The following is a 12,653-nucleotide window of genomic DNA, read 5'->3' on the forward strand; positions in this document are numbered from 1 at the left end:
ATGGGGAGCCGCGCACGCAGGTTACAGGCAGATACAAAAGAGAAAGTATGTTTCCATCCATATAAATACACAGCCGGGGATAGGGAGGGGGAGGGGGAGGGGGAGGGGGGAGGAAGAGGGAGCGCTGACTCGGGGTATCTGTGTTTCCTGCACTGGGGGGCCCCAGGGAGGGCAGGAATCTCTGACCCTGACTTCGAATGACAGGTCAGCGGGGAGAGGAAGGGGACATCATGTGCTCAGATGCTCAAACCGGATGTGGTCCTCTCTCTCCCACACGAACCCAGTGAGGATAGATGCCGGGAGGGATGGGGTTTGGGGTGGGGTGGGGTGGGGACACACTGCTTATTAACACTGATTAGAAAGAGACTCTAGGAGTCACTCTGGCTGCCCACGGACACCCTCCAGCCCCGACCACGGCTGTGCCCTGCCCTGAGGAGTGGCCACCTCCTGATTCCTTCTTCCCAGTGGGGTGCTGCCCACTCCTTCTCACACCTCCCGTGCGGACCCCCACTTCCTTTAAAGAGACAGGCAGATTCGAGCACACTCAGACACCCCGCACTTGCACGCACACGCATACACACATCCTGTTACCACTGGCCAGGGGGCTCTGGACTCTTGGTGGGGGGAGGGGGGGGCGCGTGCTCTGAGACTTGGAGCCCCACTCTCTAAAAGCTGGAGGGAGGAGAGTGTTAGGGGCAGAGGCAGGCCCGGGAAGGGGACCTGGATTCACCCGGATCTCCCTAGGTCTGGAGCTGAGAACGAGGGGGAAGTCACCCCCCAACATCCCCCACACACATATACACAGGAGGCAGCTGAGCACAGATATGCCCCTCCAGGAGCGTCTGCCAGCCCCAACCAGCTCCAGGGACCTCCACTGAGGCCACGCAGCAGGACCTCAGACACCTTCTCCCTGGTACCCCCTGTCTCTCCCATACTCCCCGCCCCGCTCCCGGCCACATCCTGTCCATCTGCCATCCCTGGGGAGAAGGATCCCGGGAATGCACCTGTTTGCACGCAGAGGGAGGAGAAACTCTAATCCACACACAACCCAGGCCTTTTCCAGCCCCGGGACAGGCTGTCCTGCCGGGCTGCAAACACCCGGGCGGACAGGGAGCCTGGCCAGGGCCCAGGGGCTGATCCAACAGCTCATTTCCTCCCCATGTCCCCTCCAGGACCCCGCTCTGTTCTTCCCATGCCCTGTCTGTCCCCTGTCCCACCTAGGACAGTCACACCCTGCTGGGCCAGGCCCGCCTCAGTGCTCCAGTCCCAGCAATGCTCGTCTGTCTGGGGACCAAAGAGGCCTGCGGCTGCCCCCCTGGTCTCTTCCTTCCTGGCCCCCTTCCCCCAGACCCTTCCCCACCCACCACCTGGGGATGGTTTTGAAGACCAGGCATCATGGTCCGGAGGACAGGTGGCAACCCTCAACAAACAGTCAGAGTTGACGGACGGGAAGGAGGACAGGGTAGACGCAGAGACAAGGACAATGACCATGAAAAGTGCTTTCTTGGAAAGGAAGTCTTTGGCAAGAATATTCTGCAGTGCTCTGTGTGTCTGTGTGTCTGTGTGTGTGTGCGGGGGGGGGGGGGGGGTGCACGCATGCAAGCACAACCCCTCACCCAAGGCACAGGACAGCTGTGGGGGTGGGGAGGGTGGACACAGCGGAGCTCTGGCCCTCAACCTTCTAGAAAGATCAACCCCCAGCAAGCCCCCATCTCTCCAGCACCCCGGGGCCTTCCCAGGGTGGCTCAGGCCTGAATGTCATGGCTGGCTGGACCCAAGCACACACTAGGGGGGCGGTGGGGGGTGGGGAGCAGGTGTGTATGTGTGTGTCTGTGTTTGTGTGGTGTGGAGGTGGACCCCAAAAAAGGGGGGGTATGGAGTTTGCCCCAGTGCGGAGATAATCCAGATTGGGATTATCTACTGCTGCCACGGGCTCGGCCCCGGAAGGGGGAGATATTTACACAGAAAGGAGGCCGGCCCATTTTCTCTGGGACATTTGGACTCGAGCTGGGATGGGGGTCATCTGAGTGTCGGGTTTGAATACCTCAGAAGAGCACTTTGGAGGGACCGTGGTCACCGAGAACAAGGGCTCACGCGTGGGGCGGTGGGGGGTGGCACCCCACGCTCACTCTTTCCAGCTCCCCCAAATAGCATCCACTCGGATACAGAGGCTTGGAGCAGGGGCCATGCAGGACCACACAGTCTGGGGTCTGCACGGGGCCGTGCTGGCTGGGGTCTGCCACAGGGCAGCTCCCCCGTTCTGCTCGAGTTGCCAGAAAGTTGGGAAGGGGGTGGACAAAGGGATGGAACCCACAGAGCCCTTCCCTCTCCCCAGAGAGTCCCCCGGAGTCTCAGGGGAACCTCCAGGTCAGCGCAAAGGGACCCCAGGCTGCTCCAAAAACAAACAACAGGGACCCCCATTTCAGGCCCCCTCACATCTGTAAGCAGTCGGGATGGGGCTATTTCCCCAGAAGTGGGGAGTGGAGGTGGGGGGGTGGGGGGTGAGGGGTGGGAGGCAGGAAACAAAGCAGCATGGGAAATAATAAATACGTCTTGTCAATTTACCTAGTCTTCTTTTTTCTCCTTTTCTTACATTTTATTAGCATACAAATTCCGTCAGTATGTCTCACATATATATTATATATATATTTATATATCAGTACAACGCCTCTCTAGCGGGTCCCTCTAGGCTTCCGAGGCCCTCACGGACGGAGTCCCGTGAGTCTCCCCTCACACCTGGGGGCGGGGGGGGAGAGGACTGGGGCTGCCCCTCAGGACTTTCTGGTCTCACCCTCTGGCCTCACCGTGCGCTTCTGTCCTCTGCCACGAGGTGGCCCGGCTTTCTCTGGCCTGGCAGAGTGACACCCTGTGGTGCCTGGGTGACAGCCCCCAGGCTCTGCGACACACACACACACACACACCACCAGGCTGCAGCAGCCTAGCACACTGAACCCTAACATATCTGCAGCGGGGGTCTCGGGAAGGATGGGTGCCCCCCCGCCCAGGGCTGGCTGGCTGCTGCGCAGAGAATTTGTGCTGCATCAGCTGGGAACCTGCAGCGCTGAAGGCGATGGAGCCAAGGAGGCGGGGGGCACTCGCCTGCCACTATGAAGGAAGCATGGCACAGAGCCAAGGCTGGTCTGGGCTCCACGGGGCTGGGGGAGCTGGCAGGAACATTCCCCGCCCCCCCCCCCCACCCACACATACCCTACTTCACTCCTGAGTCTCACACCTGGGGAAGAGAGTCCGAGCGCCCTCGTCCCCCACCACGCCCCCTATCCTGGTCTGCAGCCGGGCTCCAAGTCTTCCAACCAAAGCTCTAGCTTCCCAGCGGCGGCGGCAGGTGTGAGGCTGCTCCCTCAGGCAGAGCCAGCTTGCACCCCTGCCTGTAGCTCTGTCAAGGACAGGGGCTAACAATACCCAACAGTCACTTGCGGAGAACGAGTCACCCGTCATTCCGGGCGCTCCTGTCAGCCCCGGCTGCTGGATGTACACATGCGTATGTGTGTGTGTGTGCACGTGCGTGTGTGTGCACGTGTGTGTGTATGTGTGCATGCTCAAGGCACATGGGCAGGAAGCCAGTGGACCATTCTGGCCGAGAGGCAAAAGAGAAAAATCTGCGTGGGGTGTGGGGGAGGGGTGTGTGGAGGTTCAGGCACAGAAACGCCCTCTAGACGCACCCCACACCACACCCCCAGGGCAACCCGGAGCCATCAGAGGGCGAAGCAGGAGGTCCCGCCACTGAACATCCCCGTGGAGGTGGCCCGAGAAGCCGCATCAGAGAGATGGAGCCTTCCCTTCCTCCCCCACCCCGTACTCCCCAAACAGGGACCCCCAAGGAGGCCGGCTCGGTCTCCTGGGAGATGCGACAAGCTCAGAGCATGGAGGTGGAGGTGGGGTGGGGGGGTCTGAGGGGGGAGCCCATTCCGTGGACCTGGTTAGTTTCGGAGGCTTCGGGAGGGATGGCGGGGTGGGGTTCTCAGGACCCATCAACCCAGGGGATCTGAATGATTCTCCTTCCTTTCCTTCCTGTCTTTCTCTGGCTCTCCCCTCCCCTTCTGCCATTCACTTCCTCTCCCCCACGTGGCACTTTCTTCTCTCCTTCTCCAAAATCGGCCCCGAGTCCTCCCTCCTTCTGGGTTCAAGAGCGGTCAGGATTCATGGGTCCCTCTCCCCCACAGGCCCCGGCCCCACTGCCCTGCCCGGGCTCTCTGGGCACGTGGTTGGTTGGCGGTGGGGGGGTGGGGGTGGGGTTCATCGCTTCTGGCCAGAGCTCAGCATGACCTTGGAGACGAAGTTGACAATAGCGGAGGCCGGCTGGTTGGGGTCCAGCTCCGCAAAGAGGTGGCAGGCGTTGTCCGTGGTGCTGCCCTGCTTCCGGGCCACGAAACCAAAGAGCCTGGAGAAGGGGGACGGGAAACATCGGGCATGAGCGGGGTGGGCAGGAGACATCCTCAGGCCTGGGACAGCACCCACCCTGGGAGCACAGATCGTCCTCAGGCCCACGATCCCCCTCCGTGCCCCTGAACACGAAGAGTGAGTGGGCACGCCGCCTGTGAGCTCCCTCTAAAAGCCACGGCAGGGGCTAGGGCGATAGTACAATGGGGAGGGTGTTTGCCTTGCGTGCGGCCGACCCGGGGTTCGATTCCCAGCAGCCCATATGGTCCCTTGGGCACCGCCAGGAGTCATTCCTGAGTGCAAAGCAGGAGGAAAACCCCTGAGCATCACTGAGTGTGACTGGAAATGCAAACAAAATTAATAATAATTAACCCAAGCACAAAATTTGTAAGTTTATAACTGTACCTCATGGTGTCTCACTAATAAAATTTTTTTAAAAAATTAATAAAAATTAAAAAGTAAAAATAAAAGCCACAGCGGGGAGGTGGGAGGGGCCTGTCCAATGTCTTGGGAATGCCTGGCAGAACTCACCAGGGTCAGGTGGGGTGGGGGGAGGGCAGCGAAGAGGTGGAGCTGGAGGCGCACACTGACCAGACTGGACAGTCAGGGGGGCAGGGGGTGTGAAACCAAAAATAAACTGGGAGACATTCCTGCACAGGCTTCTCGGGCCCGCCCTGCCACACCCCTGCCCGGCCGCTCACACAACACATGAGCAAAGGAATGAAATGTGGAATGCCTGGGAGAGAGCCTGGTCTCCCCACACCCCCAGGGGATCAGGGTGGGGATGGGGGGGGGGCGGAGGACAAGGGGTGGCCCCTACGCACACATGCACACACACACACACACTTCCCGGAGAGAGGAGAGGGACCCCACACCTGTTCCCCTGCCCGCCACTTCCCACACCGAGGCTGCAGTGACCTCACATTCTCTCTGTACAAAACAGAGTTAAAAATACGAGAGCAGGGAACAGAATGTGAGCCCGGGTCCCCTCCCCGTGGCCTGTTGCTAATTAAGAGTGGGGTGGGGAGAGCCGGGGACAGCTGGGGACGCCGCGGCAGCCCCTCGCCCAAGGCCCGACCACAGGAGCCAAATTTAGCCGAGTCGGGTCGTCCGTCTGTGTGTGTAGACGCATGCGCACGCATGAGCACACACGTGTACACGGGCTTGCGTGCGCAGGGGCACACACAAGCACGTGTGTACCTGTACAAAATGTGTGTGCTCACGATGCACAAGTGTCCACGTGTATAATACATGTGCATGTGCATGTATGTCATGAACCACACCATGGATCAGAAAGGGCATCAAGAAGCCGGGCCTGGGGCTAAGCACCCCCCCCCCCCCCATCAGCCCCTCTGGCTGTCCCTGTCCTGGAGGCTTTGTCTTTGTCCCTGATGCAAAGCAAAAGTCCCCATTGCGTGGGGAAGCCACTTACTTAGCCGGGGCCGCCCCCTCGGTCTTCATCCACCTGCAGAGAGAAAGAGGCGTGGCTGACCCTCTACCCGGCTCCCCCTGAGTGCGCCCCCCCCCCCCCCCGCACACATCCTAGGGAGCAGAGCTCCATCCTGGGACCATGAGGCCTCTCGAGAGCTTGCCCTGGGGGACCTCAGGGTGAGAGAGACTGCACTCTGTCCTGGAGTTCTGTCCGGTGTGGAGGAAAACAAATCCCAGGGCCAGAACACTGCAGAGGGTTTAGGGCCAGGGGTCCCCAGATATCAGTGGAGAAAACCCAGCAAGATGCCCGACAGAATTAATCCCCGACACAAGCGGGTCTTCCGGTGGACCAAGAAGACACACGTATATATACACACATGTGTGCATCCATACACACACACACTCTCACACAAGACACACACACACAGAGACACATACAGACACAGACACAAGCACACATACTCAGACATACACACATACAGACATACACAGACACACATACTCACATACAGTGACACACAGACACAGACAGAGACACACACAAACACAGGCACACACACACATACAGACACACACATAGACAGGAACAGACACACAGACATGAACAGACACACAGACATGAACAGACACACAGACACAGACACACACAGATAGATACACAGACACATATACACACACGTGTTCCAGGAAGCAGGGATGGTCCCTAGATGAGACTTATACATACAGACACACAGACATGCACAGACATACATACAGACACACACACAGACACATACACACAGACATATACACTGACACACACACGTGTTCCAGGCAGCAGGGATGGTCCCTAGATGACACTTATACATACAGACACACAGACACACACAGACACACTGACACAGACAGACATAGACACACACACTCACACACACACACATGTGCTCCAGGCAGTAGGGATGGTCCTTAGGTGAGACTTACTTTCTCTCCTGTGGGTCCAGGTCGCAGAAGGTGACAGTGTTGAGGGGATAATGTCTTCTGAAGAAAAGCCTGTGGCAGACAGGGAGGATTAGAACGAGACCCGAGATGGCTGCCTCTTGCCTCTCCCCTCCCTGGCCCCACCAGGGGGACTGTCCTGGCTCCAGCCACTCACAGGGGCAGATAGACACACAGGCTAGCCTCCAAGGGCCAGAGGCTGGGGGGTGAAGGAAGAAACTGGCACTGAGGAGGGGACAGAAAGGAGCCCAGGGGAGAAGGGGAAAGCCCGGGGAGGCGCCCGGGGAGGGTCCGCTGGGAAGGGGGTTGGCATCAGTCGCATTGGCAGTTTCCTGTCCCATGGAGACTTGTAGGAGCACAATAACTGGTAGATGGAGACACAAAGGGGTGGGGAAAGGGAAGGGAGGAGGGAGGGAGGGAGGGAGGGAGGGAGGGAGGGAGGGAGGGAGGGAGGGAGAAAGGATGGTAAATGGGTAGATTGATGGAAGGGAGGGATGGAGGGAGGGAGGAAGGGAGGGAGGAGGAAGAGTGAATGTGTGAGTAGGTAGAAGGGATGAAGGGATGAAGGGAAGAGTGTGGGAGCCTGAGTGGTGGTGGCTGGACAGTGGGGGACATGCAGAGAGACGGCAGTGAGGAGCAAATCCCCTGGCCAGAAGGCAGGAAGGTGCCCTGCGGATGCCGGCCGGCGGCGGGCAGAGGGAACTCACTTCCTCTGGTTGTCGGTCAGGGTGATTCCCTGGGCTGAGACCTTGAAGTGCACGATGGTGGCGGCCGGCGTGGGGTCAGCGGCCAGTGTCTCGGACGCGGCCTTGGAGATGGCCTGTGGCCCGGTAAGCGACTCCATGTCCACAGAGTTGACGAAGAGCACGTTGCAGGCTGAAGGGAACCAGTAGGGAGGGGGTGGGGACAGGTCACAGGGAAATGTCGGCTCCTCATGGGGTCTGGGGGTGGGGGGTCAGGGCAAGAGAGAGACATGCTAGGGGGGGCTGCGGGGGTCCGGGGGGCACTCACCTGCCCCTTGCTTCAGCAGGTCGCTGGTTGTGTTGGCAGGACCCGCGCTATCTTTTGAGTCATCTGTGGGGTCTGAAACCAAAAAAAAAAATGTAATTCAGCCTGTAATGGGCTGGCCAGGGTGAGAGGATGGGCTGGTGGGGGGGACAAGGGTAAGTGGCCAATACTATGTTGCAAACGACATAGCCCTCTCACATAGGCCCTAGCCAGAGGCAGGGGGCATGGGGGGAGGCTCTGCGATATTTGGCATTGGCACGTGCAAGGAGATTCAGACCCTCAGCCCAGCTCCTGCTGAGTAGCCATGAACCAGTGTTGGAGACGTGGTGGGTGGGGGGTTGTCGTTTAGGGAGGCTGGGTGCAGACTCAGCATGCAGGAGACCTGCACGGTCCCCCACCCCCAGCAGGGCGGGTGCTGCTCCTGGGAACAGCCCCCCAAATACAAAACAAAAATAACAAGAAGGAGTCCCCCTTCCTCCCTTCACTGGCTGGGGCAACATCAGCCCAGGGCTTGGCAGGGCGGCCTCAGGGGACAGATGACACCACCATGTTAATTTAATCAACAAACACCCAAATTCATGACCTGAGTGCTTGTCTGGGGTCGGTGGGAGGGGGAGGGGGGCGCGATCTGGTTTCCCCAAGAACAAGCCCCCAGAAGGCTGACGCCTTTCATGTGGGGATGCTCAAGCCACTCCTTTGAAGACTTGTTGGGCTTGGAGAGATAGTACAGTGGGCAGGGCATCTGCCTTGCACATGGTTGGCCCACATTTGATCCCTGGCATCCCACTTGCTCCCCTTGGCTCACCAGGAGTGATCCTAGAACCCAGCGCCAGGAGTAAGCCCCGATGCTCACACCAGAGGGTGTGGTCCAAAAAACAAAACTGGTTAAAGAAACTTCAGTACATCTACACAATGGTGTACTATGTAACTGTTAGAAAAGATGAAGTCAAGAAATTTACATAAGTGGTACTACATGGAAAGTATCATGCTAAACGAAATGAGGGACAGACACAGAAAGATTGCATTCATCTGGGGAACATAAAGTAACAAAATAGGAGACTAACACCCAAGAATAGCGGAGATAAGTACCAGGAGGTTTACTCCATGGCTTGGAGGCCAGCCACACATGCTAGGGGAAAGGGGAGCTCAGATAGAGAAGGGAGCACCAAATAAAGGGTGTTGGGAGGATCCTCCCAGGATGAGAGAAGCATGCTGAAAGTACACTACACACCAAACATGATTGTCACCCATTGCCTCTTTTGCAAACCACAACACCCAATAAGAGAGAGAGAACAAAAGGGAATGCCCTGCCACAGAGGATGGGGGGTGGGAGGGATACTGGGATCCGTGGTGGTGGAAAATGGGCACTGGTGGAGCGATGGGTACTCAATCATTGTATACTTGAAACCCAAGCACAAAAATTTGTAAGTCTACTACTGTACCTCTTGGTTTGTCACTAATAAAAATTGAAAAAAAAAATGCAAAAACAAAAGAAAGTCAGTTTGTTACAGGGGTGGGGCTGGGGGAGCATGGTGAGGGGCTGAGCGGTATTTTTTTCTTTTAAGGGGGAATAGTAGAACCAAAGAAGTTTAGAAACTTGAGCATGAGGCTGTGGACAGGCACAGCAGTGATTTCAATATGAGAAAGTCCCAAGTCCGACTAAGGTGGGCTTGCTCAGTGTTGGTGTGTTAAATAAACACCCCAGAGTGTCTGTGTGGGGTGAATGGGACCGGTGGAGGCGGGGGTGGAGGGGGGAAGGGAAGGGATTTGTGACTATTTGTACTTCCAACAAGCTCTCTTCCCCAGGGCACTGATGTTAGCTGAGACAGGAGACGTTGAGAACCACTGGTTAAACATCAAAAACAGTTTCTCTAATTGCAGAACTACTTTGGTAAACTCTCGAGAAATGGGGTTTTTAATTAGCCTCTAACCGTATGCGGTTAATAACGCATCTTTAAGTTGCATTTGAACTTTTAAGCTGATAATGTGGGCCAATTATCATGAATAATTCAGCCGATTAAGCTGGATAAAAGTGGGGATTGTCAGATGAGGGGGAGGTGGGCCTCTCTGCCCAGGAACCTGAGAAGAGGAAGAAGGAGGTCTCCAGGGGGCTTTGGAGGCCAGGAGGGGGCACAGAAGGCAGACCTCGGCCCCCCTCACAGCTGGGGGCCCATCCCCCTCAGGAGGGCCCCATGTGCACTCGTGGGTTAAGAAGCCTGTGATTGAAGGACCTGCCCTCCCCCTGTCCCCCCTGCCGCCTCCAGCATCCCCCTAAGTGGGGTCACCTCTCTGAGAGATACTGATGTCTCCTTTGCTGACTCTGAGTCTCAAAGGCGTCTCTGCTCGGAGGCCAGCAGGTTCCATTCCGAGACTTGTCTGTCCCCAGCCTAACGGGAAAGTATCTCCTTCCTGCAGGCCCATGAGGAACTCCAGGGAGCTCTTTGCCTCGCCTTAGGGGGTGCAGCCCCCACACCCAGCAGACCCCAGGAGAGTCCAGGAGGAACACGCCTCATTTCCCCATGCTCTGTCCCCAGCCCATCAAGACGTTGCCTGGATGTGCTCTGTCCTCTGCTTTCAGACCAACATCTTACCCCGGGACGCCTCCACGTCTCCATGACCCCCATCCCTCTTCCCTCCCCGTCGCCCTCGGTCTTCCTGGGCCTTCCCACAACTGTCCCCCTACTTCTGGTGCACCCCCTGGGATGAGGCCTACTTAGCCAAGAATTCTGTCTGGATTTCTTAATGCCTCCAAAGAATTTCCCAGAACACTCTGGCAAGTCAATTAGGAGTGTTCCGGCTGTTAGATATCTATCTATCTATCTATCTATCTATCTATCTATCTATATATATATTTTAGTAAACTTTTTCTTTTAATAAATTGGGCAGGGTGGGGTGGGGTGAGGGGAGAAAGGAGTGTGGTTTTGAGTGTGTTTCCTCCGACTGACAAAATGACCCTTGTTCTCTTCCCCCACTGGGCCCTGTCTGGAGCAGGGGGGCAGGACCGAGACTCAGGGGGTTCCGCTCAAGGGCTCTTGGAGTGCCACGAGGTGGTTCAGCTTCCTACCGCGGTTTGGAATGACCAGCTTGCAGGGCAGGGCCAACGGGATGATGGAGTGCTGGTAGACCAGGGCGGACAGGGAGCCTGTGGAGAAGGAAGAGCAGGTCAGGCAGGGGCCCAGGGCAGGTAAGGGCCAGACTGGAAGTCCACCCAGCCCTTCCCCCAGCCTCCTCCCTCCCCCCACCACCACCCCACCATCATTGGCGCCCACCTACCCACCCCATCAGACAGGCTGCGTCTTCCTGGCCATCAAGGTCCAGGGAGAAGGTGCCCATGCTCCTTCTCATGTGTTCCTGAGAGAAAGTTCCCCACTGTCTCTCTCTAGGGATGGTGACTCAGATCCTGCACTCTCCGGTCCCAGCTGAAGCAAGCATCCCCCTGAACTGGTCCACAGAGCAGCCTCCCCAGAGCAGGGGGTCAAGCCAGGCCACCAGAGCCCTCCAGGACTCTGGGAGGAGGACGATCACGCATGGCAGAGGAGGGTGAATGCAGAGAGGGGCAGTGACTGGCAGGGCCCAGGAGCAGAGGGACACAGCCGCCGATCACAGGCCCTAACACCTCTCTGACGAGGAAGCCCGCTGATTCCAGATTTTCTGGAGTGCGTGGCCACATTCGTGGCTGCATGCCATCCTCAAACTCTGCCACACTGACATCCCCGTAGGAGCACACCTATGTAGATGGGATGGGACGAAACACAGAAGCCCAGCAATCTCTACTAACAGAAACATGGACCCAGAAGGCTGGGCTTGCAACAACAACAGCAGCTTAGGAATCCCTCAGACAAGGACTATCAATGTCCCCAGGGTGAGATGCATCACTTCTCACCAATTTTCTTCTATAGAAAAAAAAAAATTTTTTTTTGGATCATTCCATGAGCCACTTAGTAGCAACAAGCAATATAAAATAAATCATTGCAGGCCTGCTACAGGCTTGAGGGGTGTTTGGGGAAATGGAGACAGTGGTGGAGGGAAGGTGACAGTGAAGGTGGGATTGGTGTTAGAATATCTAATGCCTGGAACAGATCATTATGAACAACTTTGCAAATCACCATATTTAAATAAAGTGGGGTGGGGGGGAAGGGCTGGAGCAATAGAACAGCAGGTAGGGTGTTTGCTTTGCACATGGCCAACCCGGGTTTGATTCCCGGCATCCCATATGGTTCCCTGAGCATCGCCAAGAGTAATTCCTGAGTGCAGAGTCAGGAGTAACCCCTGAGCATCACCGGATGTGACCCAAAAAGCAAAAAAATAACAATAATAAAAATAAATAAGTGGAAAAGAGGGAGCTGGCAGAAATCTTGGGCTGGGGATGCAACACCACTGGGGCAGGGAGGCGGGTGGAGGAGGGGGTCACAAAGGCCAGGCACAGGGCACGAGGGACTCACCAAAGTTGGGCTCGTTGGGACAGCCCTTGAGCTTGACTCCTCTGGGGCCCGTCTCAATCAGGAAATGCCTCACCAGTTCATGGGCCATGTCCCCTGGGAGTTGAAGAGAGAACAGTGAGGACCAGTCCCTCCCATGGCCTCTGCCCACCTCCAGAGTGCAGGGACAGTGGCCGGCACCCAGCAGGCAGCACCCAATGCTCCCGACCCAACCCTTCAGGAAACCAACCACAAGGCCACCATCATCTTCTGTTCCCGTTTCCTTGGCGCCACCACCACCACCACCTGGGCGACTTTTGGCTCTAAAACATCTGTTATATAAACCAGGACTGGCTCTCGGGAGCTGAGAGGCCAGCCCAGCCCTGCCCAGGACACCCCTCTCACCCCAGGGCCCAGAAACTA

At 57.1% G+C, this 12,653-nt stretch overlaps 1 protein-coding gene across 3 annotated transcripts in view; it reads right to left on the bottom strand.

The window, feature by feature from the left end:
• Positions 1-2,120: 2,120 nt before the first annotated feature.
• The window catches only part of TNS1 (tensin 1), a 157,218-nt gene continuing 146,685 nt past the window's right edge, over positions 2,121-12,653 (bottom strand). For all 3 annotated transcript variants that reach the window (XM_056111616.1, XM_056111615.1, XM_056111617.1), the window contains 7 exons: positions 12,255-12,347; positions 10,877-10,954; positions 7,816-7,887; positions 7,512-7,680; positions 6,790-6,858; positions 5,831-5,863; positions 2,121-4,399 (listed from right to left, as the gene is read on the bottom strand). In XM_056111616.1, coding sequence (XP_055967591.1) covers positions 4,255-4,399; positions 5,831-5,863; positions 6,790-6,858; positions 7,512-7,680; positions 7,816-7,887; positions 10,877-10,954; positions 12,255-12,347 — 659 coding nt within the window. In that variant the 3' untranslated portion in view covers positions 2,121-4,254. The remainder of the gene's footprint in view (positions 4,400-5,830; positions 5,864-6,789; positions 6,859-7,511; positions 7,681-7,815; positions 7,888-10,876; positions 10,955-12,254; positions 12,348-12,653) is intronic.

This window comes from Sorex fumeus, unplaced genomic scaffold, assembly GCF_029834395.1.
Source record: "Sorex fumeus unplaced genomic scaffold, SorFum_2.1 ptg000014l, whole genome shotgun sequence".
In the NCBI taxonomy this organism is placed as follows: domain Eukaryota; kingdom Metazoa; phylum Chordata; class Mammalia; order Eulipotyphla; family Soricidae; genus Sorex; species Sorex fumeus.